This window comes from Abramis brama (assembly GCF_963993115.1).
Source record: "Abramis brama genome assembly, chromosome: 16".
NCBI classification, from domain to species: Eukaryota; Metazoa; Chordata; class Actinopteri; order Cypriniformes; family Leuciscidae; genus Abramis; species Abramis brama.
The window spans coordinates 34342295-34365127 of record NC_139978.1 but is presented as its reverse complement, the minus strand read 5'-3'; the positions used below and the strand labels follow the sequence as shown (position 1 = coordinate 34365127).

Sequence of the window (22833 nt, the reverse complement as noted above, 5' to 3'; positions counted from 1 at the left end):
TTATCTGATTGGTTTAACTTGTTCATTACTAAAATAGTAACTTTTATCAATATACAGAACAAAAAAACAATGATTTTATTGAACCGGTACAACAAACACTATTATGTAATGGTAGTTTAAAATTTAAAAAGATAGTTCACTCAAAAAATCTGCCATCATTTGCTAACCCTTGTGTCATTCCAAACCCATAAGACTTTCAATCATCTTCAGAACATAAATTAAGATATTTTTAATGAAATCTGAGAGATTTCTATCCCTCCATTGACAGTAAAGAGATCGTAAAATAATCCATATTTAATCCAAGTCTTCAGAAAAGACATCGCTTTATTTGATAAACATTCAATTAATGCCTTTATTCACATATAAACATTGATCATGAGAGTAGTTGATGACAGAATTAACATTTTTGGGTGAATTGTCCCTTTAAAGACAGGGTTCCCACAGCTTGGTTAACTTCAAATTCAAGGACCTTTCCAGGACTTTCCAGGTCCAATACCCTCAAATTCAAGGACTTAATGTGGGGACACGTATGTGGAGTCCAACAACAAACGATGAGGTGCCTTCGTAGTAGTTTTGTGCGCATGAACATCATGGCAACGTACAACACAAAGTACCTCACGCGGGAAACACTTAACGTAACGCGTAAATGCGCGTAACTAATGTAAATCAAGCTAGTGTGCATAGGCCACGAAGTGTTGGCGAAATAACACATTAGCGGACCGGAGGGAATAATATGGAATTTTTTCCAGAAAACTTCTTGCACAAAATAAATTCATGCACTTTCAAGGACCTGTATATCTATGCATGTTTATTTTCATTTCAGATTCACAAACTTTCAAGGGTTTCAAGGACCCGTGGGAACCCTGTAAAGAACTCCTATAAAGCCCCCACTGGCGGTGTGTGTGTTGGGTTGTGTGTGTAAGCACGACTGACCCTGGCTGAGGCTGTGGTTGGGCAGCTGGTTGAGTCCGTGACCTAGCTGATCCAGCAGCCAGAGCTGCATGCGTATGAACGGCTCGCGTCCCTTCTGAGTGAGTTTACTCCAGGGTTTAGGCCTGGATAACATGTCACTCACACTGCCCTGAGACAAACCCAACACCTGCGAGAGACACAGAGACAGAGGCTGAGACATTCAAAATAAGCCTGAAGTCATGTCACACATGGACAGAAACCATCATTGCCAACCATCAACCAACCACTAGATGGCAGCAAAACACAACACAACACACAACACAAGAGCTCCAGACAGTTTGTTACTGGACTCAAAAGTTTGGGGTCAGGAAGATTTGTTTTTAAAGAAATACTTTGATTCAGAATAGATGCAATGATCAAAAGTCACAGCAAAGACATTTATAATATTACAAAAGATTTTTATTTCAAATAAATGCTGTTCTTTTGAAAATAAATTATATTTTACGATATATTCAAATAGAAAACCATTATATTAAAATGTAATAATATTTTACAATATCACTGTTTTTACTGTATTTTTGATTAAATAAATGCAGCCTTGGTCAGCAGAAGAGACTCTTTCAAAAACATTAAATCTTACTGACCTTAAACTTTTGAGCAGTAGTGTATAAAGGGCACTTACGTTTTGTTTTTTGTTTTTTCAGTTTGAAATGATAAAATGATAGATCTAGAGTTTAAAATGTAGTGTAAAAAGTGTGTAAAAAGATAAAGTACTAAATGAAGACAAAAAACTATTCGAAATGCAATATTCGTATTATTTTGCATGGATTGAAGTACGAGACATTGCAATTGCATGCAAACCCGGTTGAGGTCGCCAACAAGAAGAAATAGAAATATCAGTTCAAATTCTTAAAAAAATTAAAATAAATAACCGCAAGGCAAGCATTGTGCTCTCATTTCTTCTTTTAAACAATATGCACAGATTAATCATTCACAATAGGACCAGAAACGTGTATTAATAAAGTAAATATAGTTTTGATTTCATATGACAAAAAAATCTGAATTTAAGAGGAGAATTAGATATGAATGTTTAGATGTGGGTATCAGATTTCTACTGTTTCCACACAATAAGATTACATTTGTGGCAGCTTTGTGTGTAAATAACTAGTTTTTTATTTTTTCATGCATGCTTTGATCTTGACTCATTATAATATGGAAACGTTCTCTCCAGCTGTGCAGTTTCAATCCCACCTTCTCTCCGAAGATCCTCTGGCAGATCCCGTTCTTGGCCAGCTTCTCCTTCACCTGCCGGGTGAGTTCGAGGGTGTCCACCTCTCGGTACATGTACATCTCGTACTGCTCGGGGGTCAGCGGCGGGACGGTGGGCTTCAGGGTTCGAGGGATGTACGAGGGGAAGTACGACACCCGTCCCGCTCCACAGGGCGTCTCGCCGCCGCCCGACGCGTCCGGCTCCACTTTAATCTCCACCGGCCGACTCAACACGGGCTCGTCCTCCGGCGCGGACGCCTCCTCGCCGTTCACGGGACAGTCTCCGTTCTCCATCCGAGGCCAGGGACGAGGCATCGACGTGGACGAAGAGGAGGAGAGCGAGGGAGAGACGGAGGTGAAAGGGTGAGAGGTGCCGCCCATTCCCATTACCACAGCGCTGCGCTCCACGGACCAGTGCTGGTCGAAATACGAGCCGGCTTCGCCGATCTCAGACTTGACTTTACGGATGATGTTCTGGACGAAGGCGGCGGGTGACAGGACGCTGAGAGGCGTCTGAGGGCTGCCGGTGGGATTGGACACACACACCGGCACCGATACGCCCTCTTCTTGCTTGATGAAGGGCGATGTGGGGGGCGGCTGAGGTTTGGTGGGATCCTGCGGGACGAGACGTTCACTGGTGGACCCCCGACCGCACACCTCCATCTCCAGCAGGGCCTGTTGCTGCGCCTGCATCTCCCGACGGGCCTGTTCCAAGATGCTCTTGATGGTTTCGTCAGAACCGCTGCTTCCTCCAGAGCTGTTCCGGCCCGATGAACATCCCAGAGACGACTTACAGTCACCTGTCCAACATACACACACACACACACCAGAGTCGCATTACAGGCCAAACTGCTTGACTTACAGTTACTTACAAACTGCTTTTACCTTAAAGGTCCCATATTGTACACCTTTCTGAAGTTTTATTTTAGGTTTTGGTGTCCTTAAGAATATATATTTGCGGTATAAGTACCAAAAAACATCTCAATATATTTTTACAGCTCCTGTCTCATGAGCTCTGACAAGAACAGGCCGATTTTAGCCTGTCTACTTAATATTCATGAGCCTCTCTTCTGATTGGCCTGTTGTTTTCTGAGTGACCCACCATTGGTGGAGGTGGGACTGAAGGCGGTGACTGAGTAGTTCTGACGTCACATTTATACGGAAGTCACAACGGCTTGTGAAAAGGCACAGCTACTTTATGCTCTGTGTGCATTAGTCTGTGGATCGACTGTTTTGAAACTTATATGGTAGTTTCATCGCCTCTAGACCTCAATATGACAATATGGGACCTTTAACATGGGTATATTTAACACGAGATGCTGACAATACAGCAAGACACACGCAAACAGCCAAACTAGCACTAGAACGTGAACATAGACCAATAATTATGATTTATTAAAATACATTATATTATTAAAAACATTTTATTTTATTATAATGTAATATTTAAAAGAAATATATTTTAATAAATAATATAATGTATTAAAATAATTTTAAAATAAATAACTATTATAAAAATATTAATCTAAATTTAATAGTAATTATTATTATTTAAAATAAGGACATTTCTGAAAATAAGGCATTTCAATAACTGACTAATAACCTTTTCACTGTCATTAAAGTGAAATTACTGAACCTAAACATATAATAATAATAATAATAATAATATAATAAAAGAAAAAAATGTCAGACGGACTTAGAGGTTTTAGCATCTGAAGTCTTCATACAGAATGCTTATGCATCCATACTTTTTTTTTGTTCTATTATAAATAGAATTATTATTATTATTTAAAATATTTCAGAATTAAATATAGCAGACAGTGCACAATGACGCACCCTGTATTAGTATGTGTGTTTCATTGGAATGGAACCCATGACCTTGTCGTTGAATGCAAAATATAAAATAAAAAGAATTCTTAATCTATATTTTTGCCTTTGTATCTCAACATCCTTCAATAAACAAGATGAATTTAGATTAGATGCAAAACGTCTTGAGACATTAAGAGAACCTATTTTCAGGGAACATATTTCGAAATCTATTTTTTGCTTTTTTAATTATTTATAAAAATGTTTTGTATGTCCCTCACTAAATGTTGTTCTAGTTAGGCTTAAAAATACATTTAAGCATATGTTTATGATTACATTTTTTCTTCTATTTATATTTATGACAAAAAAAGTTTTTAAATCAGGATATATTCTCTAGTGAGATAATTTTATTTCTCAAGTAAATGCATTTTATTTTAGATTATTTATTTTTTCACAGTGCAGAAGTAATTCTGAACCATGAGTAGATGATTCCAACAAACACACACACATCAGAACAATCATACGCGCAGATCCACTTCCGCACTGCTGTGTGTTATTGTGTGCGGCTCAAAAACCGCGTGTGTGTTTGCCGTCTCGTTACACACCTCTTTGTGACTGGATCTCCTTCTTGGCCTGCTCTAGAATATTCTTGATGGCATCATCTGACCCAGTTTCAGGAGTTCGGATGCGAGGAGTGATGCTCCCTGCCGGAGAGAGAGAGAGAGAGAGAGAGAGAGAGAGAGGTGAGTGGGCCGGCTGATCAGAGAGCAGATCCAAAGCCTTGCGTTTGATTGCTAGATCAATGGCCGCCTTTGAGAAGCTGGCATCAAGTGAGGGTGCGCTAACACGTGAAAGCTTTACTTTCAAAACTGAGGAAGAAAACAGCGCTGTGAGAGCATCACAACAAACACAGGCTTCGGGAGGGAGTGCGGAAGTGGTGCACAGAGACAGTGATGTACAGGAACCTGGACTGGCTCTCTCTGGGGTTCTGAAGCGGTTCTGTGGGCTTTAGAGGATGAGACAGATGGGCCTGTGGGATCGCTCAAACACTTGAAACAACACATTCATCTTCAGTAATGTGGAATAGGAGGACACAGCAGGTGGATAATATTAGTTGTGATCTCTCTTGAAACTTGTCAAGAACATTTCAGGATCATATTCACCTAAAATCTGAAGAATTTTCTTGGTAATGACATTTTAAGGGCTGTGAAGATGATATTGTTATTGAAATCATGGTAGTATTTTTTGTCTTGCCTTTATGGTGATTTAAAATCATTGTATTAATACTATATTAACTGTGACCTAAACGTAAACCGGATTGGTTAATAGGAATTTTGTGTTAGGACCAATAAGGATGCTGCTCCAAGATCATCTTCTACATGAAAAATTCACCAAATTTATCAAAAATACTACCATGTTTTTTTTTTTTTACCCAAGTAAGTTATATATAATAAGGTTAAGCTGTATTGTCATGTAAATGTCAGAATTATTACTATATATATATATATATATATATATATATATATATATATATATATATATATATATATATATACATACATACATACATACATACATACATACATACAGGTGAAACTTGAAAAATTAGAATATCATGCAAAAGTTCATTTATTTCAGTAATTCAACTTAAAAGGTGAAACTAATATATTATATAGAAAATTACATGCAAAGTGAGATAATTCAAGCCTTTATGTTATAATTTTGATGATTATGGCTTACAGCTTATGAAAACCCCAAATTCAAAATCTCAAATTTTTAAAATGTTCATAAGCTGTAAGCCATAATCATCAAAATTATAACAAATAAAGGCTTTAAATATCTCACTTTGCATGTAATGAGTCTATATAATATATTAGTTTCACCTTTTAAGTTGAATTACTGAAATAAATGAACTTTTGCATGATATTCATATTTTTCGAGTTTCACCTATGTATATATATATATATATATATATATATATATATATATAAACATATATATATACATATATATATACACATATATAGGTTGGTATAGGGAATGTCTTTGTAATGTAATAACTGATGTGATTGTGATGTGATGTCAGTAGGGCGACTGCATCTTTAAGCTGAAAGGCAGGACTGTCCCACAGCCGCCGTAATGAGTGTTGCAGCTTCTCCGGGTCGGTCGGGTTCACTCACCTCGCTGGCGAACCTGGATGGTGCGTAAAGCCAGGATGTTCTGCTCATCTGACAGGAACTGCTTCATCTTGATGAAAGGCTCTTTGCCTTTGACGGTGAGTTTTCTCCAGGGTTTGGGTCGAGCCAGGATCTCGCTGACCGAGCCCTGCGAGAGGCCCAGCACGTAGTGACCGAACACACGCTGACCGATGTTGTGTTTCAGTAGCTGCTCTTTGACCTGAAAAGCGATTTCTGCAGTGTCCACCTGGTCGTCGTCTCCTCCCCCTGAGCTCCCGCTCTCCGATTGGTCGCTTGGCATGCCTGTCTCCATTGCGACTGGCATTGAGGCGTTCTGATTGGCTGACATGAGGGCCGCTTTGGCAGCGTAGAGGGCGGTGGGGAAGGCCATGATGGAGGAGCCGTCTTTCTTGAAGAGGGGGGACAGGAGCTGCTTCTGCAGGAGCTGGTCTCCGGGGTGTTTCTCGCCTGAGAAGGGTGACACTGAGAAGGGGCGGGGCAGTTCGTGGGTGGAGGAGGGCGTGTCAGTGATGGGCGGGCCTGGGCTGGAGGAAGTGCGCCCATCTATGGGCAGTGTTCCCGGAGGAGAGGAGAACGACCCCGCCGGGCGACTCACGCTCTTGCTGGAGTCCTCAGAATGACCCTCATCTTAGACAGAGAGAGAACACACATGTTTATCTGAAAAAACTTATAGTTATCTCTCTAAAATATGACTATGAAGGACTAAAAATGACAGAACGAAAAATAAATAAATAAATAAATAAAAGTAGAAATAAATAAATAAATGCAGAAATAATAGTGAAAATAAATACATTTTAGTAATATAAACGGCTATTTCTGTATTTTTACATGTATTTATTTATTTATTTATGCATTTCTATATGTATTTATTTATGTATTTATACATTTATTTATATATTTATGTATTTATATATTTATTTATTTATATATTTATATATGTATTTATTTATACATTTATTTATTCCTACATTTATTTATTTCTGTATTTCCACATTTCTACATTTATTTATTTCTGTATTTCCACATTTCTACATTTATTTATTTCTGTATTTCCACATTTCTACATTTATTTTTCCCTGCGCATGTATGCTAATTGACCAATGGCTAAGCCACGCCCCCAAACGCGATGAGCCAATCACAGTACGCAGCTAACCCAATACACTCGGACATTCTCTGCTTGCTTCCTCGTCCATTGCAATGCATTGCGGTTATCGGTTTTCATTCGTTTTTATGTTTTTTCTTGTCATTTTGGCTTTAAGCAGCGTGTGTGTGTGATTTTGGTTGGGTGACAGTTGTAGGTTACAGTTTGACAAGAGTTTACAGTTTGACAAAAGCACAATGTTGTGTTTTACACAAATATAAGTAGGCTAAACACTTTGCAGTTTTAATTATGTCCTGTATGAACAAAATGGAGTATGTTTTTATGTTTCCACTGTTCGATCGCGCCCGCTCTCTGACACACACACACACACAGACAGACACACACACAAACACACACACACATTCCAGCAATGCAATCTTGACATCGCAGCCTGTTCATTATTCTGCGCTCACACCAAACGCGAATAGAGCGTCAAATTCGCGCGTATCCGCGTCTAGTTCGACGCTTGAACATTTTGAATCCAAAGCGAATAGGACGCGCGTATAAAGCGAGCGTTTGAAGCGAAATAGCACCAAACTATAACGTTTACACTGTGAACTGTAAATCTTTGTTCTGGAGCTGAAGCTTATCGACCTTCTCAACTATAAAATTATTAATATAACCCTTCAATGCATATTTAAGGCCCTTTTGGTGACATCGAGATGATATAATCTTTCTGTCTCCAAAAAATCATCAATTGACTCCTGTGAAATGTCTCCTACTGTGACAGCTGCCAAAGCGCCTATTACCGAATGTTGACTGTTTGTCCGAGTGAGTGGAGGGGGCGTGGCTTAGCCATAGGTCAATTAGCATACATGCGCAGGGAAAAATAAATGTATAAATGTGGAAATACAGAAATAAATAAATGTAGAAATGTGGAAATACAGAAATAAATAAATGTAGAAATGTGGAAATACAGAAATAAATAAATGTAGGAATAAATAAATGTATAAATAAATACATATATAAATATATAAATAAATAAATATATAAATACATAAATATATAAATAAATGTATAAATACATAAATAAATACATATAAAAATGCATACATAAATAAATAAATACATGTAAAAATACAGAAATAGCCATTTATAATACCAAAATGTATTTATTTTCACTATTATTTCTGCATTTATTTATTTATTTCTACTTTTATTTATTTATTTATTTATTTTTCGTTCTGTCATTTTTAGTCCTTCATATATGACTGGATGAGCCATATAAATACAACTACTAAATAAAAATAATTATTAATTATTTTATTTAATGATCATATTTTATTAGAATAACTATTTAATAGCAATGATAAAAAAAAAAAAAATATATGAAATTCATATAATTATAAACATTGTATAATTACATGTATATAAATATTAATATATATTGATATATATATATATATATATATATATAATCAAAATTAAATAAGTCATTTATACAGTTTCGAATTATTAAACAAAAATATTTGTAATATTCAATTTTAATTTGTTCATATTAAAATACATATAAATCATATATACACATTATTAGTAATTATTTAATTTAATAATAAACATTATTAATAAATAAAAATACAAACTATATATACTTTAGCTTGATACAATTTAGCTTTATTATACAACATATTTTACCACATAAAGTGTCTAGCTATATTTTATTTTAGAATCACTCAGATACTAATATATATATATATATATATATATATATATATAATTTTTTTATTTATATTTTCCACTTTTATTGTAATTTATTGTCAAAAAAATAAGTCTATATAATTTTTTATTTCAGTAGATCAAGTTAAACTAAATGAAAATGAGAAACGTTGCTTTGATAACCAGCTGAAATAAAATAAGGTTTATACAAATAATTTCAGTAATATTTTTTAAATATTTTATTTTATTTCAGTTAAAGTTTATTTTACTTCAAGTAACAAAAATGTTTTTTTTTTTTTATGGTTTTAGTTTTAGTTAACTATAATAACCCTTCTACAAGGTACTTCAAAGACAGAAGGGAAAAGTTTAGTGATACATCCGTGAACGGAAACACACACACACACACACACATCCTCACCGCTGTTGTGTAAAACTCTGACTTTATCCACAAGAAATTTGTGAGAGGGTAGAAAGGCTTCTTTGTCCAGCAGCAGTGCCTCAGCGGTTTTGGCCGATTCCTACACACACACACACACACACACAGGCAGACAGGCAGTTAAACTCTCGTGATCAATGCAGATCTACATTATGGATGACGCTAGTGAGGCGTTTACACACAGATCACTGTGGCGTTTCCTCATTGACAACTGTTTTTCACGGGGAACTTTATTTGTCTTTCAGCTGAGAGGGTCCGTGACCTTACGTCAATAAAATGCAAAGCTGTTAAAAATCCTAAAGCTCTCTGCAGGAATAACACTTGTTTCACTCACCTGGGATGAACTTCCATTGGCCGATGCCATTTTCATGGCTTTGAGGATGCTGCGGGACACACAACGACACGTTAACATCATCATCCTGATACATCATCGCTATAGTATATCCATGTTCCTGGAAACCTCACCTGAGCTCTGTTTTGATCTCTTCATAATCCATCTGGGACTGTAGTTTGGCCTCCAGGGTCTACACACACAAATCAAGATGTTAATTATGGGTCATTGTTAAATCAATACAGGCGTGAGGGAAGCTGAACGACAACAGACGGAGGAACAACCTGTGTTGTAGTCTGATCTGTCTGGTTTCTTGCAAAATTTATAAGAAACACACATTGATTTAAAAATGCATGAAAAATTGCTACATTTTGCGTCATCTTTTATGTTCACAGACACTGCGTTTATTTGATATATTATTACAATTTCAAAAGAACAGTTTTCTATGTGAATACATTTTAAAATATAATTTATTCCTGTGATCAAAGCTGAATTTTCAGCATCATTACTCCAGTCTTCAGTGTCACATGATCCTTCAGAAATCATACTCATTTCTGATTATTATCAATGTTGAAAACAGTTGCTGCTTCATATTTTTGAGGAAACTATATTTTATTTTTCAGGATTCCTTAATTTTTTTTAAATATAAATATTTTGTAACATTATAAATGTCTTTTTTTGTCACTTTTGATGCTTAGTGAATATTAATTTATTTATTTTTTAAACTTTTGAATGTCAGTTTACAGAAAGAGCACAAAGTTTGTTTATTCACACAATTTTTGCACTATTTTACACACGTGATGGAATCTCTGGACTTTTAGATGTAATGTAAGTTCCCTTAGATAAAAGTACTGTAAATGTAAACATAGTAAAATGGAGCTGAGAATTCTATGCATATATATGTAAATGCATATGACTGAAATCTGAAATCATAATCAAATTAGCCAAACATATGTAATAAACAACATGCAAGAGGTGGAAAATGTTAATGAAGGAAATGCGCCTCTTTAAACCTAAACAAATCTGCAACAGTGGTTATCGAGTTACATAGAAACAATTAAGCTGGTGGTAAAAGTATACTTTTAAACTATAATATACTGACCTCATATTATAGCTACATGAATGAAGTTTGATTTGCTCTCACCTCTATAGCTTCTGACTTATAGGCCAGCTGCCGCTCCAGCTCTGCAATCTGATTGGCCGACGAGTCCTGGACTTCCTGTAAGGTGAACTGGAGTCTCTGGACGTTCTCGAGCAGTCTGAGGATCTCTCTGTCCTTGGAGAACAGCACCACCTCCAGCCGTGACAGCGCGCCCTCGTCTCGCTCCTCGCGCTCCCTCTCCTGAGACCACCAATGAAAGGAGGAGATCAGGGGGACATGAAACTCTCTTTTCAACTTCAAAATACCATCCTGCTCTCTGGCTTCCTATAATCACGTCGCCTCAAAGAGCCACTAATGAGGTTCCAGTGGTGTGGGAGCAAGTGATCATTTCCTCCCACTTCAGATTGGACATGTTAAGGTGGCAATTTGTGGCGAGGCGAGTCGTCCGGCTTTCATCTCAAAGCGAGACTCGGTCTTTACCTCCTTGGGTCGGTCTTCTGACGGGCCGGTCCCTTTAGAAGTGCTCTGAGAGCCGGCGAGCTGCTCCCTCAGCCTCTCCACCTCCCTCTGGGCCAAATCTGCTCTCTGACATCAAACACACAAGTTTGGACAACTTTAGAGGAGCTGAACATCCAGCTTGTGTGTGTACCGTAACCCCAACAAGTTTTTAGACACTTGCATCGCACTCAAATAATAGTCAGAAAAATCTAAACCGAACAGTTTAATTGAAACTGTGATACTTGAATTTCTAAGGCTTTTAAATTATCCTCATGATCTAAAACTTAGAGGATAAAACTGTTGCACACAATCTACTACATGCCTTCTGTCGTCTTATACTTTTTAGCAAGTAAAAGGCGTTTTAGTGTAACTGTACAAAACGTCCTCCTTACTCTTGTGGTTCACGTGTCTTTATGATGTGAAATCTGCAGTGATTTGTATTAAGTAAACATAAGAATAACTTTTATATTGTTAGTAATATTGCTAGATGAACACTTACTGGACTGAAGCAGCTCAGGTTTACTTGATTATCCATACATACAGAAAATTAATGTTCAAACATGAGTATCAAATATGATCATCAGACTTTTGAGGAAGGTTTATTTGTTCATCTATCAATCATCCTTTTATTGCATTGCATTATATGTTTTAAAACTACAGAGCTTTGATCATAAAACATTTGATCTTAGTACATATCTAAGACATATTATTGGGAGTTGACAGCTGATAATAATATGCATTATATGCAAGTATCTGCTATACTGTTATAAAGATCTCACTGATTTACATTACAAGCATCAGAATTTCATCTTGCTTTTTGGCCATAAACATATTAGCATCTGCACCAAAATGTATATTTTTGATTAAAATTGCAATGTTTTCTCCTCCGTGAGTCTGAGCTCCATATTCTCACTATATCATAATATATGAGCCATAAAAGCCTGATGTCTCAAATATGATTCTCATTTTGTAAATAGTTTGTCTAATAAACTGTTGGATCATTTTCTGTCAGGCTTTACAGGGTCAATGTAGTTTAATAATTGTGATAATATTCTACCCTACTTTTCCATCTTACATTATGCCAGCACAAAAATGCTAAAAGCCACAGATAAAGCGTCAATTGCACATCTAATGTACATATTTTTCTGTTGCATCAATGCTAAAAAATGCTTCCTGTCTTTTTCAATAAGATGAAAACAGAGAGAGAGAGAAATATGAATTTCCCAAACACTTTAAGATAATTATGACTTCCCAACTCGTACACAGGAGCTTCCCAGGAGGACGTAGTTCCCAGAAAAGCTCCTCCAGCATTTGAGCACGGATGACACTTGCTTTGATACTTTATTTCTAACACAATGGCATTCGCACGTTTATAAGTAGAACTCTAGTGTCAATACTTTTTGTCTTGATTTGCACTGTTTTATCATTTCAAAACTGTTTTTTGACAAAGTGTCTTTCTTGAAAATAAATGATGCTCACTTTGATATTTTGCATGCATTGATTTTCTTTTTTTCAGTCGATGTTAACGCAGACTGTTGTTTAGTAAAATACTGGGCAATTTGAGCATCAATATAAATCAAGGCCAAACATTCCCAGAGATCCATAATCAAATGAACAATCAGGCCGAACGGAACAAGAACGCCCTCGAAAGCCCAATCAGACGAGATTTACAGGTGGCGAGAAACATCCGCAGGTAAACCAGCGAGAGCGAGCGCGCGTCTGCTCCGTTCTGCTGAGGTGCGTGTTTACTTGCAGGCACTTTCTTCTCAAACTGTTTACCTGCTCTGTCACACTCGGCCTGCTAATTAATGACTCATTTTCGAATCATTTATCTAAGAGCTGCTGGCAAAGGGAGAAAAAGCAAATCACAGTGGAAAAAAAGGAAGCAATCAGCGCAATGAAGTAACTAACAGCCCTCCTCGTTCGCCACATCTCTCTCTCTCCTGTCCTCCGCCGCTCGCACGGCATCATGGGAAAGAGTGGCGGGTAATCACGGGTCTGCGAGAGCGAGGACGAGGAGGGTGGTGGGGGAGGAAGAGGGTCTAATTAAACTCAAAGCTTGATTAGGAAGGTGATTATCTTCACGACGACAGCGTCTCAATCAGAGGCTGAGAGGAGGGCACGCACTCACCTGGTTGGCCTTCTCCAGGTTCACCATTAGAGCTCCCATCTCCTCCACTCTGGAAGACACAAACCACACGTTAAACATCCGACCACCAGCACGGCTCACGCGCAACTGCACACAGAGTCATGCCACTAAAGTGATGAAAAGTGCAGAGCGACGGGTTCACTTAGTACCGGCCACCGACCAGAGGAAGTCGTTTTGAAATGTTTGTGTTACACATAAAATAATTAAAGAACAGCGATTAGACAGTCAACAGGACCCTGATGCTATGAATTAATTAAAACCCTATTACTGATAATTATGGCGTTTATAAATATAAAAAATAAAGGTAACACTTTAATTCAGGGTGCAATTCTCAGTTGCTTATTAGCATGCATATTACTAGGATATTGGCCGTTTATTAGTACTTATAAAGCACATATTAATGCCTTATTCTGCATGACCATATTTTACATTCTTAATCCACCCAATACCTAAACTTAACAACTACCTTACAAACTATTAATTAATAAGCAGTAATTAGGAGTTGATTGGGGCAAAAGTTGTCGTTACTAGTGAGAAATGGACCCTAAACTAAAGTGTGACCAAAATAAATGTATTGTGTTTAATAATAAACTGTTTTTAAAGTGTAAAAACTTAAGATTTATTAAAATATAAAAAAGTAAAATATTTTTAAATAAATATTGTATTTAGTAAAATATTATGTACATATATGTAAAATCATATTTAATATTACATCATGTACATATATGTAAAATATTATAATTATATATTATATAATGTTATATACACATATGTCATACATTTTTCATATTTTTAAATAAAAACAAATGTATAAATTTGTAAAAACAAAACAAAACAAACTATATGCTGTCATATCATGTACTTAAACTCACAAAAGTCTAACAAAAGTCTTGCATCTGGAAGTAAGAACTAGAACTTCACATATTAATCCAGTTCATTAGGAGAAAGATTCATCAGACTGATTCAAACTGGCAACTTTCAGAGTGATTCATTAAAAGAACAGCTTTATAAGATTAAATAAGATTTAATATTCTTTAAATATTCTAAACTGGTTGCGATGCAAGCGAAGGCAATGCGAGAGAAAGATGTAACGTCACGGTTTCTTTCACCATCACTGGATATCGGAAAACACTGATATTATACATTGCTAAAAGCACTGCCATGTAAATCACATAGCAGAAACAACACCGAACGCAGCTCCAGTATTTACACTGGGGTCCACATGAATCTGCCTAAAGAGAGTCCTTGCGCTGCACTCCAGAGAAACCCGTAAACCACAAATAGAAGAAATAAATAAACGAACAAGTTCAAAAGTTCTTAAGGGAGACACTGAAGTCACTAAAATGCAAGGTTTGCTGTCATTAGAGTCGAGTGAGTCATATCTTATCTAGCGCTGTGTTCGGCATCATCGTATCCCAACATGCCCACACACACGCGTGCGCTCGGCACAATCAGAGAGCTCTCATTTGAATAGCGTCTCGGGGAGATTATTCATAAGGTTTGTTTGAAGTTCAACGGTTTCCTCTCAGCCATCAGGGAGTTGATTTTCAAAAGGTGGAGAGGCAGCGGAATAAAGAGAAGTGAAAGATTGATTAAACATGTGAGTCTCTGAGGTTACGCTAAACAAAGATACCTTCTCAATTAGACGAGATTCGCTTTAAGAGCACAATCAGAGAAATTTAGTCTGAAGAGAGGGCCGTTCAGCGCGCTCGCGAGCCTTTGAGTTTCTCAGTCTGTCTAAGTCGAGATCGCGAATGCAATCGTATCATCAGCGGCCGTTGTTTGCTGCAGAAAGAGAATCAGGTGGAAATTTATCAGCTGAACAGAAATTAAAAAATATACTTTTGATCTGAACTAAACAAAGCCCAGGAGGAGAGCCATCTCAGGTCTACCACATCAGAACCGGACCAGATTTATTTCAGGTTTAATATGATGTTCTGAGACGAGCAAATATGTTAAAGGACAGGGTTTAAGAGGTCTGCATGAGCATCAAGTTGTATATGATGTATTAGTATTTAAGTTATAATTGTATTTTACATACACTACTGGTCAAAAGTTTTAGATCGGTAAGATGTTTTATGTTTTTAAAAGAAGTCTCTTCTGCTCACCAAGGCTGCATTTATTTGATTAAAAAACTATTAAAAAAACAGTAATATTGTGAAATATTATGACAATTTAAAATGACTGTTTTCTATTTTAATATATTTTAAAATGTAATTTATTCCTGTGATCAAAGCTGAATTTTCAGCATCATTACTCCAGTCTTCAGTGTCACATGATCCTTCAGAAATAATTCTAATATGATGATTTTATGCTCAAAAAACATTCATTATTATTTTCAATGTTGAAAACAGTTGTGTACAATTTTTTTTCAAAATTCTTTGATGAATAGAAAGTTCAAAAGAACAGCATTTATTTAGAATATTTTCTAACATTATAAATGTCTTTACTGTAACTTTTGATCAGTTTAACTCATCCTTGATGAATAAAAGTATTGATTTATTTTATTTCTTTCCCCCAAAATAAAATTTAAATTCTTACTGACCCCAAACTTTTGAAGGGTAGTGTTTAATGTTACAAAAGCTTTAGATTTCAGATAAATGCTGTTCTTTTGAACTTTCTATTCATCATAGCATCATGAAATAAAAATGTAAAAAACTGTTTTCAACACTGATAATAATCATAAATGTTTCTTGAGCATCAAATCATCATATTAGAATGATTTCTGAAGGATCATGTGACACTGAAGACTGGAGTAATGATGCTGAAAATTCAGCTTTGATCACAGGAATAAATTACACTTAAATATTGTAATAATATGGCAAATTGTAATAATATTTCACAATATGACGTTTTGTTTGTATTTTTTAATCAAATAAATGCAGCCTTGGTGAGCAGAAGATACTTCTTTTAAAAACATTAAAAATCTTACCGATGTAAAACTTTTGACCTGTAGTGTATATGTGCAAAGTATTTTGTTAAGTACATAACAGATGCGGTATCCCATAATGCAATGCACCCGAACTCTAACGTGTGCGCACCTAAAGTGCTAGTCTGGAGAGATTTTGAACCCATGTCAGCTGGTTTAGGTTGTGTATTTGACTAACTTTAAACCTTTATTAACTAAGGTCAGAGAAGTTAAATTTTGGATGAGACTGGAAATGGTAATGGAGGTTTTGTGTTTCACAGAAGCAACAGAGGGGAAAATAGATGCTCCGCTTCAGACAAATCAAACATGTAGCTTGAGATGAAATCACAAAGAAAGGAAACACAACACACATCAGCATAATATGGACACATGTTTTCAGTCGCCACAGTGATTAAGCGTCTTACTTTTCCGCCTTTTCCTTGTCGTATTTACACCTCAGCTCCTGCAGCTCTGTTCGGGCCGAGGTCAGCGCTGTAAGACAGAGACACGGGTGCAATTACTGACCTCTGACCTCATATCAAGCCTCAGATGACCTGAGTGTTTGATATGGATCTTACATGACTGAAGCGCTTTGATCCGGTCCTCAGCCTGGCCGAGTCTGACAGGCAGGGAAATGTCTGATTCATGTTCCTCCCTGTGGAAACGGAGAGACATCGCAGAGATCAGAACAGGAAGTGACTGAAACCCGCGCTGAGGAATGATGAAGCCGCTTGAATGGATGTCTGGAAACCAACAGCTGATTTCATGAGAACATCTTATACGGCGCCGGATTACAGTAGCACACTACTCATACTACTGCAGTGTGTAAAGTTTGCGAAATGTGACGTATGTAAGCACTGTGTGAGATGCAGAATCCCATAATGCAATGAATTTGCATATCATTCACAATTCTTAACATTTTTACATACAATTTGATTGAAAATCTGATAAAAATTAAATTATCATTTAATAAAAAAATGATACTAGGTACTTAACAACTAGACACCACTCACTGAATTAAACATGCATAGGTAACGCAACAAATGTAGTATATATATATATTTGTGTATGTATACAGCAGAGACAGTATGCAGTAAAGCCATGATATGCACAGTATTGTTTATTATGTTGACGTAATTTCCACTGAAACAGGAAGACCGTAGAAGCCAAAGCCGTTATATGCCATTCACCATGTAGAAAATAGTGAACGTGTGAACAAGTGACTGATTTCAGCTGTAGCTTCTATTTATAATGTAGGGGGCGGGGCTTCAGATTCTAGAGAGCATTTGATTGGACAGAAAATCTGATCAGAAGCTGATGTCATCAAAATCATTGATCATATTGGTGGAAGTGAGAGACTGTGAGTTTTGAATGCTTATATCTTCTAAACGCAAATTTTGTCATTATTTTGGAGCGAACTAGCTTATAGATAACAGTAAGACTAACAAATTCATACTAAAAGCCGAAAAACTTAAATTTTGATTTCATGGGGACTTCTTCTGTCAGATCTTCCAGTGTGTTACATACCCTTCCTGCGGGTCCTGGTGGTTTTGGAGCGGGGTGTTCTGTGTGCCGTTTGGTGTCATCATGGGCCGCTGGGTCGACGCCTCCCCCGTCTCCACGGTTACAGGCCCCTCCTCTGTGTGTTCTAAACACAGTTGTTTAAACGTTGTAACATTGTCACCAGGCCACATTCTTTTTGGAATAACAAGTGCAACCTAACAGTGTTAAGAAAATAGTTTAAAACACTATAAAGTTTCAATACTGTTCTAAAGTTTGGGGTCAGTACGTTTAAAAAAAATAAAAAATTAAGATTTTAATTTAGCAAGGATGCATTAAATTGATCAAAAGTGAAATTAAAGACATTAATAATGTTACAAATTTTTCAAATGAATACTGTTTTTTTTAACTATGGTTTCCACAAAAATATATGAAGCAGCAGAAATGTTTCTTGAGCAGCAAATCATCATATTAGAATGATTTCTGAAGGATCATGTGACACTGAAGACTGGAGTAATGATGCTGTAAATTCAGCTTTGATCACAGGAATAAATTACAGTTTAAAATATATTCATATAGAAAACAGTCACGATCACGTTAGTTTGGACTCGTTATGTTTCATCATCGTCTGCCCTCGTCACTCATTTGTTGTCACAGGCACTAATTCTGTTCAGCTGTGCACTCATCAATCATCATCATCATCATCAGCTGTACATCTGTTCAGTTCTGCTTCAGTTCGGGTCCGGTGTCAGCATTTGTGGAGGTGCTGTATGTGGCTCTGTTCCTGTTCGAATTACCCGTTGGATTTATTAAATATTACCTTATTGTGTTTATACAACCAGCCCCGTGACAATTTCACAATATTATTGTATTTACTTTAGTTTTGATCAAATAAATACAGCCTTAAAAAATCTTTTAAAAAACATAAAAAAATCTTACCCACCCGAAACTTTTGAACAGTAGTATATGTCTATTAGTCAAGAACTGATAAGAATGTAAATGTGTACCTTGAAATGCAATGTAAGTCGCTTTGGATAAACCAAATAAGTCTGCCAAATGCATAAATGTAAATGTCTAACATTTCTCAAAAGCACTGGATATATTACCATGAGCCTGTCGACCTACTTCAGTCTGTGTTATGATTAGTCTACAGCATCTATGATGATCTGAACTAAATCACACTGAAAGTCTCCAGTAATCATTATACGGTTACATAGATATGTATGAATACTGTAGATATGCAAAAATAATTCAACAATCAATTCCTAAATCATGAACTGGTTAAGGCTAGTCTGAAGTTACATTATAAATCTATCAAAAGTCCCCAGTTAGAGAATCAGGCAAATGATTGTGTCTGTGAAAGTATGTTATATTTTACAGTGTGTGTGTGTGTGTGTGAGAGAGAGAAAGAGTGTGTGTGTGTTGTGTGTGGGTGTTGTATCTGGGTGTGAGTGTGAGTGAGTGTGCGTGTTTTGTGTGTGTGTGAGTGAGTATGTGAGTGTGTGTGAGTGTGCGTGTATGTGAGTGTGTGTGTGTTGTGTGTGTGAGTGTGCGTGTATGTGAGTGTGTGTGAGTGAGTGTGTGTATGTGAGTGTGTGTGTATGTGAGTGTGCATTGTGTGTGTGAGTGTGAGTGTGAGTGTGAGAGTGTGAGTGTGAGTGTGAGTGTGAGTGTGAGTGTGAGTGTGAGTGTGAGTGTGAGTGTGAGAGAGAGAGAGAGAGAGAGAGAGAAAGAGAGAGAGAGAGAGAGAGTGAGTGTGTGTGTGTGTGTGTGTGTGTGTGTGTGTGTGTGTGTGTGTGGACTCTGACCTGCTTTGTCAAGGCACTCCAGGTGTCTCCTCCAGTTCTCAGAGATTTGTGTGTCCAGAGCCTCTCCTTTAGGGGCCGAACGCTGAAGATCCGCCAGTCGCTCCTGTGTGGCTTCCAGCAGCGGAGCCGGATCTGTACCAACACACACATTCAAAGAGACATAAAGCTAAACCAGTGCGCGGTTACGGGGCGAAAACAGCGCCGTTGTCCACAGTCAATAGTGTAGCGATTCATGTAACACCGCTCACACTGAAGTCACTCTAAAACCAAACCAACTTTAACATGATCAGAATCTGTGCGGAAATATTAAACCCTCTTGTGAAACTCCTGATCCTGTGGATTCCTATTGAAATGACCGGATTTTGCGGATTTGCTCATTTAATTTGTCATCATTCCTATTAAAAACATCAGCAACACTTTACAATAAGGTCCCATTAGTTAACATTAGTTAATGCATTAACTAACAATGAGCAATACATTTGCTTAATATCAACAGATACAATTTTTTGTTTTAATAATGCATTAGTACATGCTTTAGAAGAATTGCTCATGGTTATTTCCATGTTAATGTAGTTAACTAATGTTAACAAATGGATCCTTATTGTGAAGTGTTCAAATCAAGATATTCCCTCGATATCAGGCCTAAAAACCACATACCTCAGCTGCTTAACTTGCTCCCAAATACTTATCTAGACAAATCCAACCAAGTAGAAGAGGATAAAAAGTCACCCAAAAAAGAAATAGCATATATATGTATATAAAAAAGGTGAGATTCTTTAGCACAACAGAGGAGCTGTTTTGCAATGCATGTGTCTCAGTGAAGGGCCCATGGGGCCAACTAGGAGGCTGTTTCTGCGCTAACAAGTCTCCTCTGGATCATTTGATCATTTAAATTATTATGCCAGGAATCCTCAGGAGGCGACTCGGCTCTCCACATCACAGGGCTGTTTTTAATCTTCCGTCTTCCCTTTCTTCCCCTGAAAAAGTTCAGCTCTGCGCGGCTCAGAGAGGAGTCGTGCTCCTGTTGTGTACCTGGCAAAGGAGGTGACTCCCCGAACCGAGGAGGCTCATGGGACACGGGGAGGGGAGATGCAAGTCTTTCAACACTCCAAAAGGAGAGGGAAATCGCTTCTTTTTCCTCCTCGACCCGTGACGGCTTTCATCCTGCGCGACAGGGGTCCTGATCCGCTCAACTGGAGACAGATCCGCTCTCGTAGCTGCAAAACATCCCTGGAAATGCGCGGACTGGAGATATTTCCGGTTTGATTTTTCCTCCGACTGAATCGAGGTCAGGCGGGGAGGCCGCGAGGGCGAGTGGCGCATTTAATAAATCAGGATGATAAAAACAGCTTTAGAGCGCCGGTATAAATGCAGAACGCATGCATGTGTGCGCTTTGTTACAAAAGCACGGTGGATATTGCGTCAGTCACTTGGGACACTGCTTTTAAGAGTAGTATAACTCCTTTTACACAAAGACGACGGATTAAATCAGTGCGCTTCTGCGCATCGACTCCTTTATCGCTGTCTTTTAAACTTCTAATGATCAAACCCTTCAGGCTTTATTCTCAAACGCAAGCAGAGATTCTCCTCAATCAGAGAAACTCTGCAAACTTGATGCATTTGTGAGACGGCAGAAATCACATTACGGAAGCCGCTGAGATATTAAAAGTGTGTGTTTGTGCATCTGAATGATGTCTGGATGCATCTGGATTCAACTGTACTGGGAAGTGATCAAACCAGAGACGTATTACATGTGGCTTCTGCTTAATTTCCAGGGAAAGAAACCAATAACACAGTATCAAAAGGGATATTTCTTTTTGCACACGTACAAAGCAATACAACATTTTTATTTATATTTATTTTTCCCGGCATGGTCCCATAGTATTTTAGTTGTACATCAGTAGATGCCATGATATTCTATGTCCAGTAAATACTGAAACACATGAATTTCAGTACCATGGTAAGTTTCAAAATAACATAGCATTACAATCTGATTTTTGGATGGTACTTTTGAAATTCATGTACCGTGCTATTTACATGATACTACAAATGCCATGGTATTTTGGAAATATATCATATAGAAAGCCAAGTAAATCCTGAAGTACATGAATTTCAGTATCATGGTATATTACCTTATAATGTACCATACAATTACCATAAACCATCATTCTATCATGGTGCCACCAAAGCTTTTTTTTTTTTTTTTTATTTATTTATGTACCATGGTATATATGGTACTCCAAGGTCCTTAAAAAGTCCCATGTTACTATCATGCTTTTTTTGACAACAGGGTATTCTTGGAGTAAAAATGTAAATACCATAGTATTCCATATATAATACACCACCCAAAAATGAAGATTCTGTCATCATTTACTGATGGAAGTCAAAAGAATTATGATAGTTATATAGAATCTCAAGTAGCACACATAATTCAATTAATTGTGAATAATTTAATAATTATATATATATATATATATATATATATATATATATATATATATATATATATATACAGTGAGGAAAATAAGTATTTGAACACCCTGCTATTTTGCAAGTTCTCCCACTTAGAAATCATGGAGGGGTCTGAAATTGTCATCGTAGGTGCATGTCCACTGTGAGAGACATAATCTAAAAAAAATAAAATCCAGAAATCACAATGTATGATTTTTTAACTATTTATTTGTATGATACAGCTGCAAATAAGTATTTGAACACCTGAGAAAATCAATGTTAATATTTGGTACAGTAGCCTTTGTTTGCAATTACAGAGGTCAAACGTTTCCTGTAGTTTTTCACCAGGTTTGCACACACTGCAGGAGGGATTTTGGCCCACTCCTCCACACAGATCTTCTCTAGATCAGTCAGGTTTCTGGGCTGTCGCTGAGAAACACGGAGTTTGAGCTCCCTCCAAAGATTCTCTATTGGGTTTAGGTCTGGAGACTGGCTAGGCCACGCCAGAACCTTGATATGCTTCTTACAGAGCCACTCCTTGGTTATCCTGGCTGTGTGCTTCGGGTCATTGTCATGTTGGAAGACCCAGCCTCGACCCATCTTCAATGCTCTAACTGAGGGAAGGAGGTTGTTCCCCAAAATCTCGCAATACATGGCCCCGGTCATCC

General features: G+C 37.2%; 1 protein-coding gene across 1 annotated transcript in view; it reads right to left on the bottom strand.

Annotated features, from left to right (window-relative positions):
* The window catches only part of cux2b (cut-like homeobox 2b), a 162323-nt gene that overhangs the window by 8529 nt on the left and 130961 nt on the right, over positions 1-22833 (bottom strand). The window contains exons 5-18 of the mRNA XM_084138627.1: positions 19715-19846; positions 17934-18054; positions 16985-17061; positions 16832-16898; positions 13481-13529; positions 11332-11436; positions 10894-11091; positions 9884-9942; positions 9753-9801; positions 9401-9500; positions 6168-6812; positions 4593-4691; positions 2164-2981; positions 934-1099 (exon numbers count right to left, since the gene is read on the bottom strand). Of these exons, the coding sequence (XP_083994753.1) occupies positions 934-1099; positions 2164-2981; positions 4593-4691; positions 6168-6812; positions 9401-9500; positions 9753-9801; positions 9884-9942; positions 10894-11091; positions 11332-11436; positions 13481-13529; positions 16832-16898; positions 16985-17061; positions 17934-18054; positions 19715-19846 (2685 nt within the window). The remainder of the gene's footprint in view (positions 1-933; positions 1100-2163; positions 2982-4592; positions 4692-6167; positions 6813-9400; positions 9501-9752; positions 9802-9883; positions 9943-10893; positions 11092-11331; positions 11437-13480; positions 13530-16831; positions 16899-16984; positions 17062-17933; positions 18055-19714; positions 19847-22833) is intronic.